Source organism: Sparus aurata, chromosome 9, assembly GCF_900880675.1.
Source record: "Sparus aurata chromosome 9, fSpaAur1.1, whole genome shotgun sequence".
Lineage (NCBI taxonomy): Eukaryota > Metazoa > Chordata > Actinopteri > Spariformes > Sparidae > Sparus > Sparus aurata.
The window spans coordinates 8876300-8894133 of record NC_044195.1 but is presented as its reverse complement, the minus strand read 5'-3'; the positions used below and the strand labels follow the sequence as shown (position 1 = coordinate 8894133).

At 41.5% G+C, this 17834-nt stretch overlaps 1 protein-coding gene across 1 annotated transcript in view; it reads left to right on the top strand.

The window, feature by feature from the left end:
• wars2 (tryptophanyl tRNA synthetase 2, mitochondrial) overlaps positions 1–12051 on the top strand; it is a 31292-nt gene extending 19241 nt beyond the window's left edge. The window contains exons 3-6 of the mRNA XM_030427391.1: positions 3261–3341; positions 5010–5092; positions 7829–7947; positions 10942–12051. Of these exons, the coding sequence (XP_030283251.1) occupies positions 3261–3341; positions 5010–5092; positions 7829–7947; positions 10942–11390 (732 nt within the window). The 3' untranslated portion in view covers positions 11391–12051. The remainder of the gene's footprint in view (positions 1–3260; positions 3342–5009; positions 5093–7828; positions 7948–10941) is intronic.
• Positions 12052–17834: the final 5783 nt, after the last annotated feature.

The window sequence follows — 17834 nt, the reverse complement described above, 5'->3', positions numbered from 1 at the left end:
GAGTCATATGATGTGCTGCTTTCCCCTGTTTTTGTGGGGGAAAAAATAGACGGGAAAACTCACACACATTTAAATACCCCCATATATGTATAGGATTCAGTTTGTTTAAGGTTAGGGCTAGATCAAGATTTCAGTTATATGTTGATACATTTAAAAAACATAAAATAAACATGTGCTGAATGTCATATAAAAAGTTGACAATTACAGCTTACTTTTACTGCAATGGCAATGTTAAGAAGATTATGAGCATAACAAAGCCTTGGTTTTTAACTTTAAATTAAAATGTTCTCACTTTGCCATACCCATGTGGTGCATCGTTAGTGTGCTATGAATGTACACTACTGTGTCCTCATTTACAGTAAATGGAAAGAGAAAAGAATAACACAGGAGCAGAAACGTACTATTCATACAAGATCACATATGAAGTGCCTTTGCCTGTGCACGCATATTAAGCTCATGTCTGCACATGTATTTCACACAATTACTGTGGTTATCAAACACAAATTCAGATATTGACCAATTCAATGCTTCTGCTTATGTAGTTAGAATGTATATATTTAGACAGTCAGCCATCTCTGACTGTTTATTTTACTGCTGTCAGCTCTGCAATGTGTACCTGCTGACATGCCTGCCGGCCCCAAAATCCTTATTTGATTGCTCATGATCCTTATCTCCACCGTACGCTCTGCACAAATACTGTGTGTGTGTGCGCGCGTGTATGCGCGTGTTTGAAAGAGTGTGAGACGTTTAAGTTCAGTCCATCTGTGTTTGTCTGCCACCACCCCCCCACACACACACACACAGTCCTATTTTTATTCCCATTTAGCTTTATGCCACATAACTTGGCAGCGAGGCAGCCCTCCTGTTGAACACGCCTGCTCCACATGTAAAAATACGACGGCTGCCCAAAGAAAATACTTGACTTCATTGAAAAAAAACCCCCAAAAAAAGAACAGATCTGTTGCAAGCTGCAGCCAGTGGTATCAAAAGGGAAGTGAAGTGGATCTACTGAGCAGAGCCAAATGTTAGCTCTTCTCCTCTGAAGTCCTATCTTTACAGGTTTAAAGAGTGGTTGCGATGGCCGTATGATAACTCACTATCAGTGTAATGTTAACATATCTCTCGCATTACATTCTTGCCATGCAGCATGAAAAGAGGCCTTGTTCTTCCCGAGCTTTTAAATATCTGCGTTTTATTGCACTTCAAACCATATCCATCCCTTTCTGCGCTGTCATCGACATCTGCCCCATGTCTTGTCTGTCTGCAGTGTGTAATGAATACCGGCCCCACTACACGTTAGCCTGAAATCCTGCTTTATGTCCCTGCTGTCTGGTGTTGACGTCACACTCCCCAGAATGCTTTTCAAGCGACAAGAGAAAGAGAGGGATGGCAATATAGCCAGCGTCCATAAACTTTAATTCGCTGCAGCAAAAGGATATTTCCTGCATCCCCACACACTCTCCCTCTCACACATACATCAAGCAGAGCCTCCATGAAAGCGGATATGTTGGAGTTAATTTACTACTGCCAGATGCACAAGACATTGTGCTTCACCTGCGCACATTCACCTGTTAATTTCTTCACAACAACAACATGTAAAACTGTTTTTTTTAATCAATTTAATTAAGGAAAGGAATATTATTATTATTATTATCATTATTATCATTTTTATTATTATCACACAAACAAAAACAACAGCAGAAACCCAGAAATCAGGTGCTTGAATTTTTCGTGTACCAACGTTTTCAAGCTCAAAACGTGAAAATGTCAGTGTCCTACAGGCCCCACAAAAGAAGCTGAGTTTTTGATGAATGATTCTTATTTTTCTGTATTGGTAATTCTTTCTTTGATTTGTTCAAAACTAAAACTGAAGCCAAATGGCAAAAATAACAACCCTCACAGAAAACACAGGTGTGACCAGGTGCCACCTGTCTGTAATAAAAGCAGAGGACAGATGGGAAGAAGCATGGACTGTCAGTACTCCTCTGTGCCACTTGGAGGCGCTAGGCAGTCACCCTCCTCCTCGACCACAGCTGTCCCTCACCACACGCATACACACTCATCTGCGTTCGTTTAATCTGTCTGGTTAATTGATTTCTTCTATTTATCTCTTGGTGCCTCTTTGTGGTGAGAGCTTTTTTTTTTTTTTTTTTTTTACTAATGAGTGGGCTAAATAAATACAACACAGACACATATAGAAGTCATGTGTATGCATGAGGAAATGCATTTGTCATATGTATATATATATAAATATTTGTCTATTAATCCTATATTATTAGTCTTTTTATTGACTTTTAAACATATACATACAATCTCTAGTCCAGACGAGGAGTAACAGGAATACACAGCGCAGCAGAAACGAAGAATTTAATTTTATCTGCAGCTTCTACTGACTCTTTTTTTTTATGGTCATAGCGTAAGCTCTTCCACATGAGCAACAAACAGTGTTGTACAAAGTCCATCTGTTGTTCTTGAGTCATAGCATCACTTCCTGCATCCAAATTTAGACTTTTAGTTAGTCTCTTAGAAAATATGGCATATAATTGACATCTGTATGCAGATGTTGTTTCCTGACTATTATGCTATAAGAGACGTACTTTTTACTGAAATTTCTCCTCAGTGTATTTTAATTTCTTTTGCTTGGATTATCATGAATTACATGCAGATTTTCTTTGTCAAGCATGGGAGAGGAGGCAGAATGTTTTGTTTAAGACCAAGCTGCAAAATAATTAGTCATTTTGTAATAAAATGTACTGAACTGTTTGACGGCTGCAACTGTATTTTTGTGGTGTTGTGTAAAGCCATGAGGGTTGGGAGTCAATCAATCATGTACCCTTGACATTAGGTACTTTACTTTACTCTTGTGGTTTGTGCTTCATAGAGAGCAGCATTGTGCCTCTGGTGACGACGTTGTACCTTCATTTAACAGAATAAGAATGGAAAGTACAGAGTAAAAAATCCAGACTGAACTAAAACCCAGTGACATCAAATTCTTCCTTCGAGGACAAATGATTACATCTAGATTCACTGTCACTTGGTGTTGGAGACTCTAATGTTGGTTTGTTGTTAGTAATGTGAACAATGTAAGTACTGTATGAACTCGACCTGAGTAGTTTGGTGTTCGATGAAAGACGTATTAGTTGCAGTAAAGCATTGTTAACGAATGTGTCTGTGTGAGTTTTAAAGGTGATTATAACAGATAATATTTACCTGACAGTCACACTGGATGTGTCTCCCTCTTCTCCCTCTCCACCCTGCAGGTGTCCGAGCACGCCGAGCTCTCCTGGATCCTCGGCTGTCTGACGACCCTGCCCCGCCTCCGTCACCTGCCGCAGTGGAAGGTGAGGCGACACTCACACCTGCACTTTGTGAACAGCGAAGTTACGGGTATTAAGAAATACTGACGGTTTGAGTATTAAGTAATATTAATGACAGTTTAATTTATGTTTAGATCAAATAGAAAACGGCTGTGTGTGTAATCTGGCCTCCTTCTTTCTTATTTGCTGTGGCGCTAGTTCACACTGGCTTAATTTGAGAGTATATATAAATGCTATTATAAATATTACACACAAAACTGTCATAGGTCCTTTTATCAAACTATATTATTGTCTTTATTAGCTATTTAAATACAAGTTAATAACAGTGAGTTGATGCTTGACAAGTCAGACTACAACATCTGTTTAAACTTAATATTACTGATTCCTCCAAGCCCTCCTGCTGTTCGTTATGATTTTATTAAGACTTAAAGACTACAGCTGTATATTTACGATATTCTTATTATTTGTTAATCAACTACACATCTTGTTTTGAGAATATTCCTATAAAGTGTCTTTCTGATATGAAGTATGAGGGAGCGACCTGCTTTGTAGCCTTTCATGACAAAGACTGAAACGCTTCATTCTCGATGTTGGACCAACAAACATGTAACTTCCTTGACAGCAGCAGTATGTGCTGTAGCTCTCTGCTCTTTACTGGATGTTTATGTTCCACTGGTCACTTGTGGATGATCATTTTTATCACTTATTGGAAGTTTGAGAGATGTAATAAGAAAAAGTGAAAAAAAAAAAAACGTTTGTGACAAAATGTATTATTCTATCCAAATTGCCTGGACTCTTATGCCAAATAATTTTTAGATGTGAAATCAGATTGGCGTCCAACACTAATATCCTCTTACTCGATGTGGTCTGATCTGTTTCCGACTAAATATATCATCAACTGGAGATGAAAGGTGTTTCATAGCTGGACACGAACAGAAAGTCGCCTCAAAATCCAGCTTGGGTTCCTGTGACTGAAAGTTCTTTTGCTGCAGCCAAATCATTTAGCAAACGAACTGCAATCTGAAGATGAATATGAATACTTGATGGTAAATTACATGTGCTGTGATTATTATTGATGTTAAATGTTGTCATATATTGGACCGACTGCTCTCCCTCCCTGTTTCAGAATCATGCGGATTTAATTACTGCCACGTCCGCGCTTAACTTCAGTTTAATAGTTGCAAATTAAGATTGTTCCCTTTTCCACTCCCTCCGAGTTCCTTGCATGTATCCAACATCCCTATTGTCCTTTTTATGCTTTTGTTTTTCAATTCCACCTGCCAGATTTTTCAAAAGTCTTTAAATTACAGTCATTTTCCCCAGGCCACATGCAGTTTTAATACATGTTGAGATGGAGTGAGAGAGCCAGCGGTTCCCAGTTGTCGGTCTCTGTTGCTACATAGAAAACACCTTTTGTTTACCCAACAGATGAGTTGATCTCAAACATGGTGGAAAATGTCACGCGAAGTCATCCGTATCACGTTTGGCCGAGAATTGATGGCTCGTAAAAGTGAAAATGGTTCTCACTGGGGGGAAGAAAAAGTGGAGTCTAAGCACTCCTTACCCCGTCTGCTTTTATTTTTGCTTGTGTTAATTTTTTTTGGTCTGTCGTTCTTTTGTTCTTCCTCCTTATTTATTTTCTTTCTTCTATCTCAACTTGCTTATTTTTCCTTTCTCTATCTTTTTCCTCAGATGAAGAGCAAAGTGAAAAATGAAGGCAGCGTCGGTCTCTTCACATATCCTGTCCTCCAGGCCGCCGATATTCTCCTGTACAAGTAAGAGCCCTAAACAAGTAGGACTGTGTGTGTTGATTTTGCCATTGCATCTCTCAACGCAACATCGAGCACCCTCGTTTCAACCGTTCAGTGTTTCTTGAACTTTGTCTGCTAATCTGTTCTCTGTTCTAACCTCTTTCCTCTGTCCAAAGTACGTATGTTGACCAGTGGTACCCAGTATCATTTTATTTTTATATTCAATTTCCCTGTAAATCTGAACACCAGCGCCTGTGAAAGGTCGGCCACATTGCTTTTCAACACAAACATATTAAAATGCTTTTTCAACGTCAGATTCCGAAAAAGGTGGGGTGCTGTGTAAAACAGAAGGAGAAAAAAGAAGAAGAATTTCCTTCCCTTTTTCCTGTTTGTCTTTAAATTTATGTTGTGCGCAGCGTCCCAACTTTTTTGTTGGAATGAGGGTAGTTTGTCTCTCCTCTCGGTGCGATCGCACTCTGCTTACACTGCAGTTTTATTTGCCTCATTTCGCTTCGGGTAACACGTGAAGTTGAGAAAAACAGAGTCAATACGTCTTCATAGAAAGCGTTGTATGCAGCCTTTTTTTTTTTTTTTTTGTTCGAACATCTGTGACCATCCTGTTAAAAACACAGATTTATCTTTGTGTTTGGACGCCAAAAAGAATCGCCTGTTAGCCGACATGAGCAGGTCTGGCAGGGTTGCCAGGTTCTGTAAGCTAAAGCTGTCTGTTGTGCCTTGCAGGATTATAACTGATGACATAAACTATACTCCAGTGAGGTCTGGGTCGGAAAAAGAGAACCTATCCTTTCATACTTCAGTTTCTTGTGGCTTAAGATCTGCACTGCTTAATGCACATTTTTATTACTGCAGGTATTGATGGTGTGTGTGCTAAACAAGTATCAGCAGGGTTTTCCATGGACTTTATAGCGGAGGTGGGTCACCTTACAAGAAGACACGGACCACCTCTGCTAACATCATAAAACATAAAATCAATGCCTGCATATTAAATAAACCATTAACCAGAAGGGAAAAAGAGCCGGGGTGCTCTATCATAGAGCCGATGCTACGTATCGTTTGACTGTTTTTGAGGTTGTCATCAGTGGTCTAATCATGAGAAGGGAAGCGTCAGGATCTGGGACCGGTTCTAAAATATATTACAGTATCAGACCCGCGCGTTCATTTCCCAGTCCAGAAGCAATTCTATTTCCTAAAACAATCCTTCTAAAACCTCCCAGGGAGCGTCAGTATTTAACTGTTCCTGCAGTTTTTGGGCGGTGGGAATAATTAAAGTGTGACACGTCAAACACCCTGAATGACAGCCTGTGTGAGGGAGGATAACGAGGGGAAATGGAGCAGTTCACATGATATTGTTTACGCACATATGTTGCTGCTTGAATGTCATTTTACAAAGTTTCATGTGAAAAAATTTGTTAAATATTTCACAAGTAATAAAGATGTTTGCCAAATCTTATTTGGGATTAGATCAAAATATATAAAAACATGTACAGAGTCATCAGATAACACCAGTTATAGAGACACGGGTTGATTGGTGTGACTTGGGCACAGAAAGTTTGAGTCAATAATCCAATATAGCAAAAAAAAAGCCTGCCAGTACATACATTTCTCAGTTCGCTCCTGTGATATCTGACGATGCAGATAGTTTTGATTGTAATTATCCATCTAGGAGATTTCTGACTCCATCCACAGACATGCCAACTGTTCTGTATTTCTTCCAGCGTGTCATTTAGTTTATTCAGACTGATGGAGACGTTGATGAATTTCAACATTTATAGAGTTGTGAGCAACAAAATACACTCATTTTCTCCTCCAGTGTCTGGGGGCTGGGGCGGAAATCTAAGAAACAGATATCTCAAAACCTGGACCAATAAAATCAAAACTATCTGCATCAGCATGTATACTAAGCAGGAAAATGTGTTTTCTGTGTATGCTTTGTAGAAGAAATTAAAACTCAGAACTATAACCTTGATAACATTGAGGTGATGATGCAAAACATATTTATTGTTTCCATAACTGAGTAAATGAGCTGTTCTCAGAGGAGAGTAAGGTCCCAGAAGACTGTTTAAAGCTAGAAATGTGGCAGGGTCCGCCACATAAAAACAAAGTCAAACAGTATGAACCGTGTTGTCCTTTAAGGTCAGCTTGTTTATTCAGTCATGAAAACAAAGAGAGTTTGTTTAGGCAGAGAAAAAAAATCAGTGAGTGAAGATCTTTCTCTTCAGATTACCATTTTTTCCCCCCAAACTACAGAGTGCTCCTGAATATAATTAAAATGCAGTAAACCTAGCAGTTTAACTTGGGTTCCGATGTTTGATTTGAGCCGTAGTATCAGATTTTGGTGCTGATGAAGCGTCAGTAGACTTCGATGCGAGCGGAGTGTGTCCGCTGTGAAAATGAATACTTGCGCTACAAATTTCTCAACAAATTCAGATGTTATATCGTCAGTGCTTTTCTATTCTGATTTGATCCAACCATCAAACAGCCCAAATCTAATTTCCTGAGAGGGTCAGTGGAGCAGAGAAAAGCTCATCTCTGCTGCTCACTGGGTTTTATTAAAGACAGAATTAATGGATTACTTCCTCCCGAGTGACGGATGCAAAGATGCTGAACGGACACTGAGAAGACGTCCAGCGGCGACTGCAGTGTCTCCAGTTTACACCCACGTCTTGCTGTGTGTTTTATCTCCTGTGCTGTCAGGGTGGGGGCAGGAAGCTCATGTTGTGTTCTGTGTTCATCTCTCAGGTCCACTCACGTCCCCGTCGGGGAGGATCAGATCCAGCATTTAGAGCTGGCTCAGGACCTCGCTCGCATCTTCAACGGCCGCTACGGAGACCTGTTCCCTGTACCCGCCGCCCTGCTCAGTAAATGAATTACATCTTTATTATTTCTGTCCATTATTGAGTGCTTAGAACTTTATTTCCTTAAAGCCAATACAAAGAATTGTCCCAGTGCTGTCAGAATATTTCATTTTCAATAGAAAGCAGGTTGTTTGTATGATTTGGAAACCTTGCTTTGATACAGTTTAGAGCAAAGAAACTTGATTTTATAAGAAACGTAAAACAAGTTGATCTGCATTGGAAACAAGGTTACATACACTTTACACACTTTGGTTTTTTTTTTACTTCACACACCCTAGAAAAGCACAATCTCAGAATTCAATTAGAGACAAAAATAACTGTGAGAGAGTTTTTGCAGTGCAGATTACAACACATCTTGTAGCCATGTTATATTTCCTCCTCCTGTGACTGTTTTATTTGTTTTCCTTTCCCTCTGTGGATTTATTTTCTCCCGAATGATTGTCAAACAAAGAAAGAAAGCCAGCGTTGCGACTTGGAGGGACTGACACCAGTGTGTCGCTACGGTCCTGTCTGTCATCAAACCCTTTTCTAGTTGCTTGAAATATCTGGATGGTGATGAAACGTCATGAGCAGGTTCCAGACAATCAACCGAGGGAGAAAAATACAGCAAAGAGGAAAGCGACAAATGTCAGTGGCTGCGTTTTATTTCAGAGTTATTTTTCAACAACTCTGGTATTCTTTGTTTTTTTTCTCTGAACTTGCTCCTCTGCTCCGTGTATTTCATGCCTGTATCGGATGGCGATGGCAGCGTAGAGATGGCAGGAAACGAGGAAGAGAAACAAGGATGTGGAACAGAGGATGCTGGCTGGATTTGAGCCAGGGGCAGTTCATGGTTGGAATCATTTGACTAAAGCGCTCCTTTGTTAAGTAATTTCAGAGGTCTTTACCTCAGATGACAAGATGTCTGTCTGTCACCAGTTTAAGGACAGTGATGAATCAGACAGGGACAGGCCTACAGGAGGAGGTTAAAATGAGGGAACTCATATTTTAAGTGTCTTTTTTTGGTGTTGTTTTATGTTATTTATTATTTGTTTTATTACTATTATGCAGAGACATCAGTCAAAAGTTACACTGAAGTGAAATTCAGGGAGATATTAGGCCATTCAACAAAGATTTCACCCACGATATTACATTATACCTGTTTTATTCTGAAATGAGTACTCTGTGTTTTCCAATATGTGCTCATAGATTTACACACACACACACACACACACACACACACACACACACACACACACACACACACACACACAGACACACACGGCTAACATGAGATCCCAGTTTCATCCTCCTTGATTATCAGCATTGTAGGAAGATGGAGTCAGTCATGTGTGCAGGGCAGCTTTGATTAAAGAAATATTTTCTTCCTCTTGTATCAGAATAATAGAGTGATAATAGATTTGCGGGGATGTCCTGGAGATGACTTCAGGGGTTGTGGATGTGCGTGCATGCACGTGTGGGAGCAGCCAGGAGCTCAGACTGGTCCATTCCATCTCCTCTTTTGGTCTTTGGCAAAAGCGGAGTTGCCAGTCACCGCCAGCCCTTTGGAACCAGACCAAAGACTCAAAGACTTTGTAATTTGGCTGAAAGAAAGACGTCTCAGGAGTGATAAACAGGATGGGACATGTGGGACGGATGTGGGGTACTTGGTATGGGATAGAAAAGAGTCGGAGGTTGGGAGTTTGCCGAAGTGTGGGTTTGATAAATAAGAAAGGAAAGGAAAGGAAATCCCGTCTCTGACAGTCTGCTCATCACTTCACACTGAGGTGCGTCTGCTTCAGACTGGGACGCACGCACGCACGCACGCACACACACACACACACACACACACACTTGTACTTTTATACTTGTGAGAACCCTGATTGCCATAATGCATTCCCCAGCCCCTTACCCTAACCTAACTCTTAAATCCAAGTCTTAGAAGACCAAGATAAAATGTCTCTGTAGCCTAAAAACTCAGTCCTACGTTGCAAGTACAAGCACACACACACACACACACACACACACACACACACACACACACAAACCAGGCAGCAGTAATGAAAATGTGATTCTTCTTTCGATCTGAGTAGACTTCAACTAAGTTTTTCGAAATGTTGTAAAATTAATTTCTTTAATAAAAACAAATTACCGGCAGCTACAATCCGTCACTAGATGTTCCAAATCTGAACTGTATTTAAAGGAAATGTATTTACAGCGTTAAACTACGACTGAACCAAATGATGATTTGAAGTACGGTTGTAAACCCCCTTAAGTGTTCTCTCGATGTTCAGTTGACGAACTCAAGAAGAATGAAGCTCAGAGTTTATCTAGATTCGCACACACTTATTCAGTTTTAGACCCTGGTCAAAGGCTATCAGACCAAACGAGGCTGTCCGACCCTGCGAGTGGCTGAGACTGTTGGATTCACACACAGCCTGAGAGGAGGTTTTGTCGACTTTACTGAAGGCTCCACACCTACAATTTATTTTGATTTATAATTAGCATTCCTAAGTAAGGTTGAGCAAAGAAATAAAAAAGATGCATTGAAGGACGGTGCTCTTTTGTAATTTGAAAAGATGTAAATGCATCATTGTTATACATTTTATATATTTCATTTTCTTCCTATTATTTTTTTGAATGAGCGTCTCTCTTGTCCCTCTGTGATGCCGTGGGTTAGACTGGATGCTGTCCTGGCTGCTCTGCTTATGCTTAATTTTATCTTGATATCTTTATGCTATTTTTTTTCTTTCTTTTTGTCTTATCAGCTATAAACTCATCTTTGGAGGGCTGAAGTGCGTTTCACTGCACATTGTACTCTGTGCTCTGTGTCTGTGACGAATAAAGATCATTGAACCTTGAACCTGAGATTTATAAATGTAACAGAAAAAGGTTTTTTTTTCAACTGATGGGCTCTTATCTTTGATGTGTCAAATTCTTCAGCTGCAGGATGTCTTATTTTGAAATGTATATATTGTTTGGAATCCCTTTTTTAATCACGGGTTCTTCCTCCCACAGGCTCCACGCGAAAGGTCAAATCCCTACGTGACCCTTCTTCCAAAATGTCCAAATCTGACTCCCAGGCGATGGCGACGATCTCCATCACGGACTCTCCCGATGACATCGCCCTCAAGCTTCGCCGTGCTGTCACTGACTTTACCTCTGAGGTCACCTTTGACCCTGAGAAGCGCCCGGGTGTGTCTAACCTGGTGACGATCCACGCTGCCATGGCGAGGATGAGTGTGGAGGAGGCGGTGTCCCAGGCCAGAGGGTTAGACACCTTCGCCTATAAGAAGGTTGTCACTGAGGCTGTGATCCAGAGGTTGACGCCCATCAGGGAGGAGATCGAGAGACTGAGGTCGGACCCCGCTCACCTGGAAGGACTGCTGGCCCGGGGGACCCTCAGAGCTCGGGAGCTGGCTGCACCGGTCCTCAGAGAGGTCCGACAGCGAGTGGGATTCTGCTGAGAGGCAGCAGGGCGGGACAATAAAGACTCTGTTATTTAAGCCTTCTGTCTTTTTCTCATTGAAGTAAATGAGGAGGCTGCGTCAGAGTATTGGTCCAAATATAGAAAAGTAACCACACACTGGTTTTTGCAGCGTATTTATTTGCCTTTTAGTTTTGGCTCTATCTGTTTCCACACGCACATTACAAGCTTTCCTTTTTATATTCTCTCCAGTATTTTGTCTTGTTGTCCTAGGGGCTAGCTGTGCTAGGCCCAACTGCTGTGTCAACAAAATAACGTGTTTTTCAGCAGTTTTCGTTATCTAATTTAAATGGGTAAATGTTTATTACATGACATTTATCAATTATCAAATGTTCAATTGCTTGAATTTTGTATTTAGAGGGATGTGGAGATCTGATGCTGTATTGTTCAGATACAGATTGTGTTGTTGATGGTGTCCAGGTTAGCTTCTTTTAACTGTTACGGGGGGACAATTAACAAAAAAATCCCAGAGAGCAACTGGAAGGGAAAAACAAAGGTGCCGTCAAAAGTACAGATGACTCCTGTTGAACTATACTGGATAATGTACAAGATTGAACCATGAGGTAATGGACAGAACAAAATAACTGTAACTGTGTTCAATTCATTAAGTGAGAGAAGTAAATAAAAATGTCTGACATCTTTTTTTTTTTAAGATTTCAAAAGGAGCTGCTTACTGAACACACACTGACCGCTCCGCTGACACTCTGAGAGGCGTATATAAAGGTGGGAAACAAAATGTTTTGCATCTTTAATAAGCTCAAGTGTTTCAATGAGTGTGTTGATATGATATGATTGCAAGACGGGGACAACTCTCAGGTCGAGGGGGTCCTGAGCCCTCCGTCCCCGCTGGGATTTGTGCGTATGGTCCATAGTTCTGTTCACACTGGCAGCTCATCAGATGTGTTTCTATCTACGTTAGAATTTGATGGGATTTACGAAATCTACCTAATAAACACAACAAGGTGAAAATGACACATGTGAGATTCAAACCAGCTTCACGGCGCCTTGACTCCTGATTCAATCTTCTGAATGTGTTGGTCTGAGAGCGAGCCTCAACGTTAACACGGATCAGTTCGTAAAAAGTGCCTCACACAGCAGAAAGACAGGGAAGCGGAGAGAGGAGTAATGAGGGTCTGTGGTGCAACAACTGGCAGCAGATACTCTCTACTGACTTGTGTGCTGAGGATCACCGTGGACCATCTCTTCCAAACTATTCTGACCCGTTTAGTTTGTATTGCTTGCCCGTATTATACAGCACGACACTGTTCACCGTCACACACTGTCCCTGATGTTCAGCCCTGCCGCAGGATCGCGGCCTCAGCTCGGCCTCTTCACGATGCCACACCACACCTCAGGCAGATGTGTGTGTGTGTGTGTGTGTGTGAGAGAGAGAGAGAGTGGAGGGGATTGTCATTTTCTTATTTCACTGTTTTGTCCTATTGAACAAAATAAATGAGTATGGTTTTATTTTTTATTATTTATTTTTTTTTGCAGCTTTTTTCATTACCAACGTGCAGATTCTGATCACACACACCTCCCACTCAACAGATCAGCACATCCTCAGACAGTTTTGTCTCTTCTTTCTCTGCCCATTCCCTCCTCTCTTTTCCTTCCCTTCCCTTCTTTGTTTCTCTCATCTTCCCTTTTTTAATTTTCATTTACCACTTCTCTCCTCTGCTTCTCATCCCGTCTTCCCTTCATTCTCCCTTCCCTTACTGTCATTGTCATTGTCAGGAGTTTTCACCCTCCTGCTGTTTTTTTACTCCTACACTTTTTCTGCAGTCAAACTTTCTTTAATTGAAAATGCACTTCTGCAGTCCTTTAATATCCCTGCAGGGAATACACACACACACACACACACCCACACAGACCATGGAGCTGGACTGCGCCGTGGTTTTTCCATCCCGGTGTTTACCTGGGAACAGAGCGTATCCTCACTCGGTTTATTTCCCTTTGGTCCCTTTTTTCCTGTTGGCGCGAGCAGCTGACAGAATATAAATACAAATATATGGACTACATGTACACACACGGCGGCGGGCTGTAAATCAGCGGGAGCTGTGAGGAGCGCAGTGTTGTGACAGAGACGCGTCTCGGTGCGCGGGGAGGCTGCGGTGGTGCCGCTCTGCGCGACAGCACGACACCGCAACTGACCCGTTTTACGCGCACGAGTAAAAACTTTAGGAGGGTCGTAATAAATGTTTCTTTTTGGAGAAATGGTGGCAAATGGAAACAGCTACAGTCCGGGTAGAAACAAAATAAATATAAAAACGAGACTTTTTTTTTTTTTTGTTCAGTGTGTTTGTTTGACTGATGCTGAGTCCCTGCAGTCCGCCGCTTCACCTTCACATCATGGCCTGCTGGCTCATGAACGCATCGCTTTCCAATAGTGATTGAAACAAGTAACATTTCAGTGTTTTTATCACAATAACACGCACTGGACTTCATTTATGATTCAATGACGCATTTCCTCAACATGAAGGTCTGCATAAGGAACTGTAGCGCTGGTGATGCAGGCGTGACGGCCAGCAGGCATCCAGCATTTTCTATCACTTGTGGTATTTATCTTTAAAAAATGTTTGAAATTTTGCTCGCGGATCATTGCGACTAAAGCTGGTAGTTAGGTCATTAAACTGGAGGAGAAAGGGATATGATAATATACGTTTATTAATGTCTTTAGTTTGGAGGTTTCATGTCGAAAAATTGAAATGTAATGTTCACCCAATAAAAAAAATAAAATAAAATAAAATAAAATCATTAAGACCAGAACAGATCGTTTTATTAATACCAGGCTGGCGCGAGGTCCGGCGCGCTGCGGCAGAATAAATGTCGAACACATGTTGATTAAAAACGTGTTAAAAACTTAATCCACAGGGAGATGCGGCGTGTTTCCTCATCAACTCGGGGACGCAGTTCAGTCGGATGGGAGCGGGGCAGGTTTGGCCTCTGGGCTGCAGCTGCACGGCCTCGTGTATTAAACACATCTGCATAACAAACGTTTCTTTTATTGTAGAGTCCGATTTCACAGAACAGGAGAAGTGCGCAGGATGGATCTGGCCAGGAAGCGATCACGACCACAGTTATTATGGGCTGTTTATTTATTCATTTGAATGTGCACTTGTTCTAAACGTTTTAAAACGTGACTTTCAGTAGACCTACAGTTTCTTAATGAATTCCAGCTCTTTTTAAAAGTCACCTCCGCGGCGGCTAAAAAAAGCAAATGACCTCTTGTTTGCGCGCATTTATTTCCTTCTCTGGGATTTTTTTTTCCTTTTGCTGTTTCGTTCATCCTCTCGTTTCAGCAGTCACATGTGAGACTTACGAGACGCTGAACTCTGACTTCACAGTTTTTCTTATTAAAAGCACAATTTAACACGCGCCGTCATTTGAAACCAACCGGATGCTGCTGATTTAGTATTTTCCGCCTGAAGAAAAATGAGAGTCAGGTGAGCGCAGGGTCTTTGCTCGCAGGCCTGACGGATCCTCGCGTCCTCCACCCGTCCGAGGCTCCTGCAGTTGCTCCTCACGCTATATTTAGAGCGCTCGGTCCTGCAGGGGGATCGCAGTCCCGAGGACCCGAGGGTGGAAGGTGCTGAAACGCCCGGGGAGCCGCTGTCACTCCGGGTGCTTTACTGCCCGCTGCATGCTCAGTCCCCCGGGGTCACTGGGGGTCAAAATCTCCCTTTTACTTATTGAACATTAACGTTGCGTTCGGCCGCGTCCGCCCACCTTCTTCCACGTGTCAGTCTGGAGGGACGAGGTCAGAAAACAAAGATCCTTCAGAGACATTTTGGGTTTATGAGTGTGAGAAACCCAGTTTGGTAAAAAAAAAAAAAAAAAAAAGAAAAAGAAAGAAACACACCAACACACACACACACACACACACACACACACACAAACGGAAAACCAAACAAAACTGTGAAGAATAGCGCGTTTTATGAGCCGCAGCGCACAAGCTGCTGCTGCTGCTGCTGCTGCTGGATGCAGTTTGAGTCTTTGAGAGAAAAACATTTGAACGCATTGAACCTCATAAAATATATGTCCCACATAAACGAAGCTCCGGAGATATTTATCCGATTGAGCTAAAACGCTCAGATGAGCCTCTCATGCCTCAGTTAATGAGATGCCACCGGAGCTATAATTGGGATCTACACAGCAAACAGTTGGTTTTAGCTTTTACTGCCCGTGTTTAACGAGTCTCCTTCCTTTCACAGGGATTTCAAGCCACCCTGCGCCATGGATATCCAGCTCACTTGTTGACTCTGCCAGAAGTTTACGCACGAAAATCCTCCAGAACACGATGATAGACACCGAGTCAGCGAGGCTTTCTGTGAATCCCAGTGAAACTGAGATTCTTAACATGCCAAAAATTATCAGTCAGTAATATATATCTATATATATATATATATATATATATATATATATATATATATATATATATATATATATATATATATATATATTTTTAGCAAATAAAACAGTCTTAGCACGAACAATATTAACATTAAAGGGGCACTCTGTAGTTTTGGTGAAGAAATGTAAACGAGAAGAGAGAGATCTCCACGGGCGGATTTTTGTTTCTGCCAACACAAACTAAATAAACAAACCGTCTTTGTTTTAATGAGTGAATGAACAAAATGAGCTGGATAACACAATTTATACTGCTTTACTCTGTTTATATGTGGCGGACCCTGCCAAACTGTGTTCTTGCACCTTATTTGAGAACAGCTTGTTTATTCACATTTATTGAAGTTTATTAGAATTCACACGCAAAAACACACTTCTGAGTTTGTACCTCATTGATATTGAAAAAGTAAAAAAAAAAAATCCGAGTTTGAATTTATTCTCCCAAACTACACAATGCTCCTTTTAAGGCTCTAATTTCCCATAACGTCCACTGCATTGATCTGCATGCAGACTGACAGCAGGCAGCGGCTGTTTCTGATCAAAAGTCACTTCACTGTGATTTAATTTAATTTAGAAACCAAACACTTTTAATTCATCTTCACACAGTTAATCTGCAAAACCTATTTTTTCATTATTCTTTTATTTGATTACACTCTTGTCGGCTGTCTCTGTCTTGTTGGGGAGTTTTAATCCAGGAGCGCACTTTAACCTTCAGCAGACGCGCGGCGGTGACCTGTGCAGAGCTTCATGTCCAGGAGCCGCAGGTTGACCTCAGGCCTGCTCGCTGCGAACAGCCGCCTCTCTGACGGATCAGATGCCCTCGGCTCTTCTCTCTGATCGTTTCGTTTTACCGCAGACGGGAAAATGTGTGAAATGTTGTTTTGGGTTTTTTTCGCTGCGTGATCAGCCGAAATGTTGTCCGGTGTGTGCGCTGCAGCTGCGGCAGGCCCGCAGGCTGACCACATGCAGCTCAGAGCAAAGAGAGAGGTGGTGACCAGACTCATTATTATTATTATTATTATTATTATTATTATTATTATTATTATTATTATTATTGATATTATTATTATTATTATTGATATTATTATTATTATTATTATTACACTTAATTTTTTTTTTTTTTTTTTTGATTATGTATTGTGGTTTTCGACATCCCCCCCGCCTATACATTTATCTACTCTGCCTCTGCGAAAAAAAATATTTACATCAGACCAAAATGAAAATATTGTTTTTTTTATTTTCCAGACACAATAAATAAAAGCAAAAAGTTACTCATTCAATTCTCATATGTAAAACATCTGAACCGATTAGTAATTAATTGAATAGCCGTCTGCGTGTTGTGTTATTTCAACGTCATCATACCTCCAACGTGTTTGAAAACATTTATGTAATAAATTAGTTAACAGTTAATTAAATTACAGCCAGCACAGCACAGACGACAGCTCGTTGTCTTTCCATCCGCTCCTGATGATCGCGCTGTGAACTCGCGCTCTGGCTGTTCATGAAGTGTGTTTCTCTCGGTAAGCCGAGCAGAGCTGCTCCTCTCCACTCGCTAATCTTCTCGTTCCTCTCCAGCCCTGCGCTCAGCCCACCTGTCCCGCTGCCGCTCCGCTCGGCCTCCTCAGCTGTCGGCTCACACAATAAAGCTGTAATGTGACTTTTCCTGCAATCCCTGGTAATGATGGAGTCATTGACTCAGACCCACTTGGTGAAAAGACGGATATTAAAATGACTTTGGGGTGCTCGCCATGAGGCCGGGGCCTCGGCTGACAGTCCTGAACCTGGATGATCCACCTTCAGGGGGGAGAGGTGAGGCTGCGGGGTGTGGCTGTTGAGCCAATCAGTACATCACTCCACTGAGACTGACGCTGTTCATCAGTTTATTATCCACCCCTCAGAGAAATCTGTTTGTGGATCAGACACATGTTTAATGAGACGAAGATAAGAGGCTGCTGTATTTTCCTATAGGCTACATTATGGAGCCAGTTCATCAGGCTGCTGCAGTCCGGATTACGGTTCT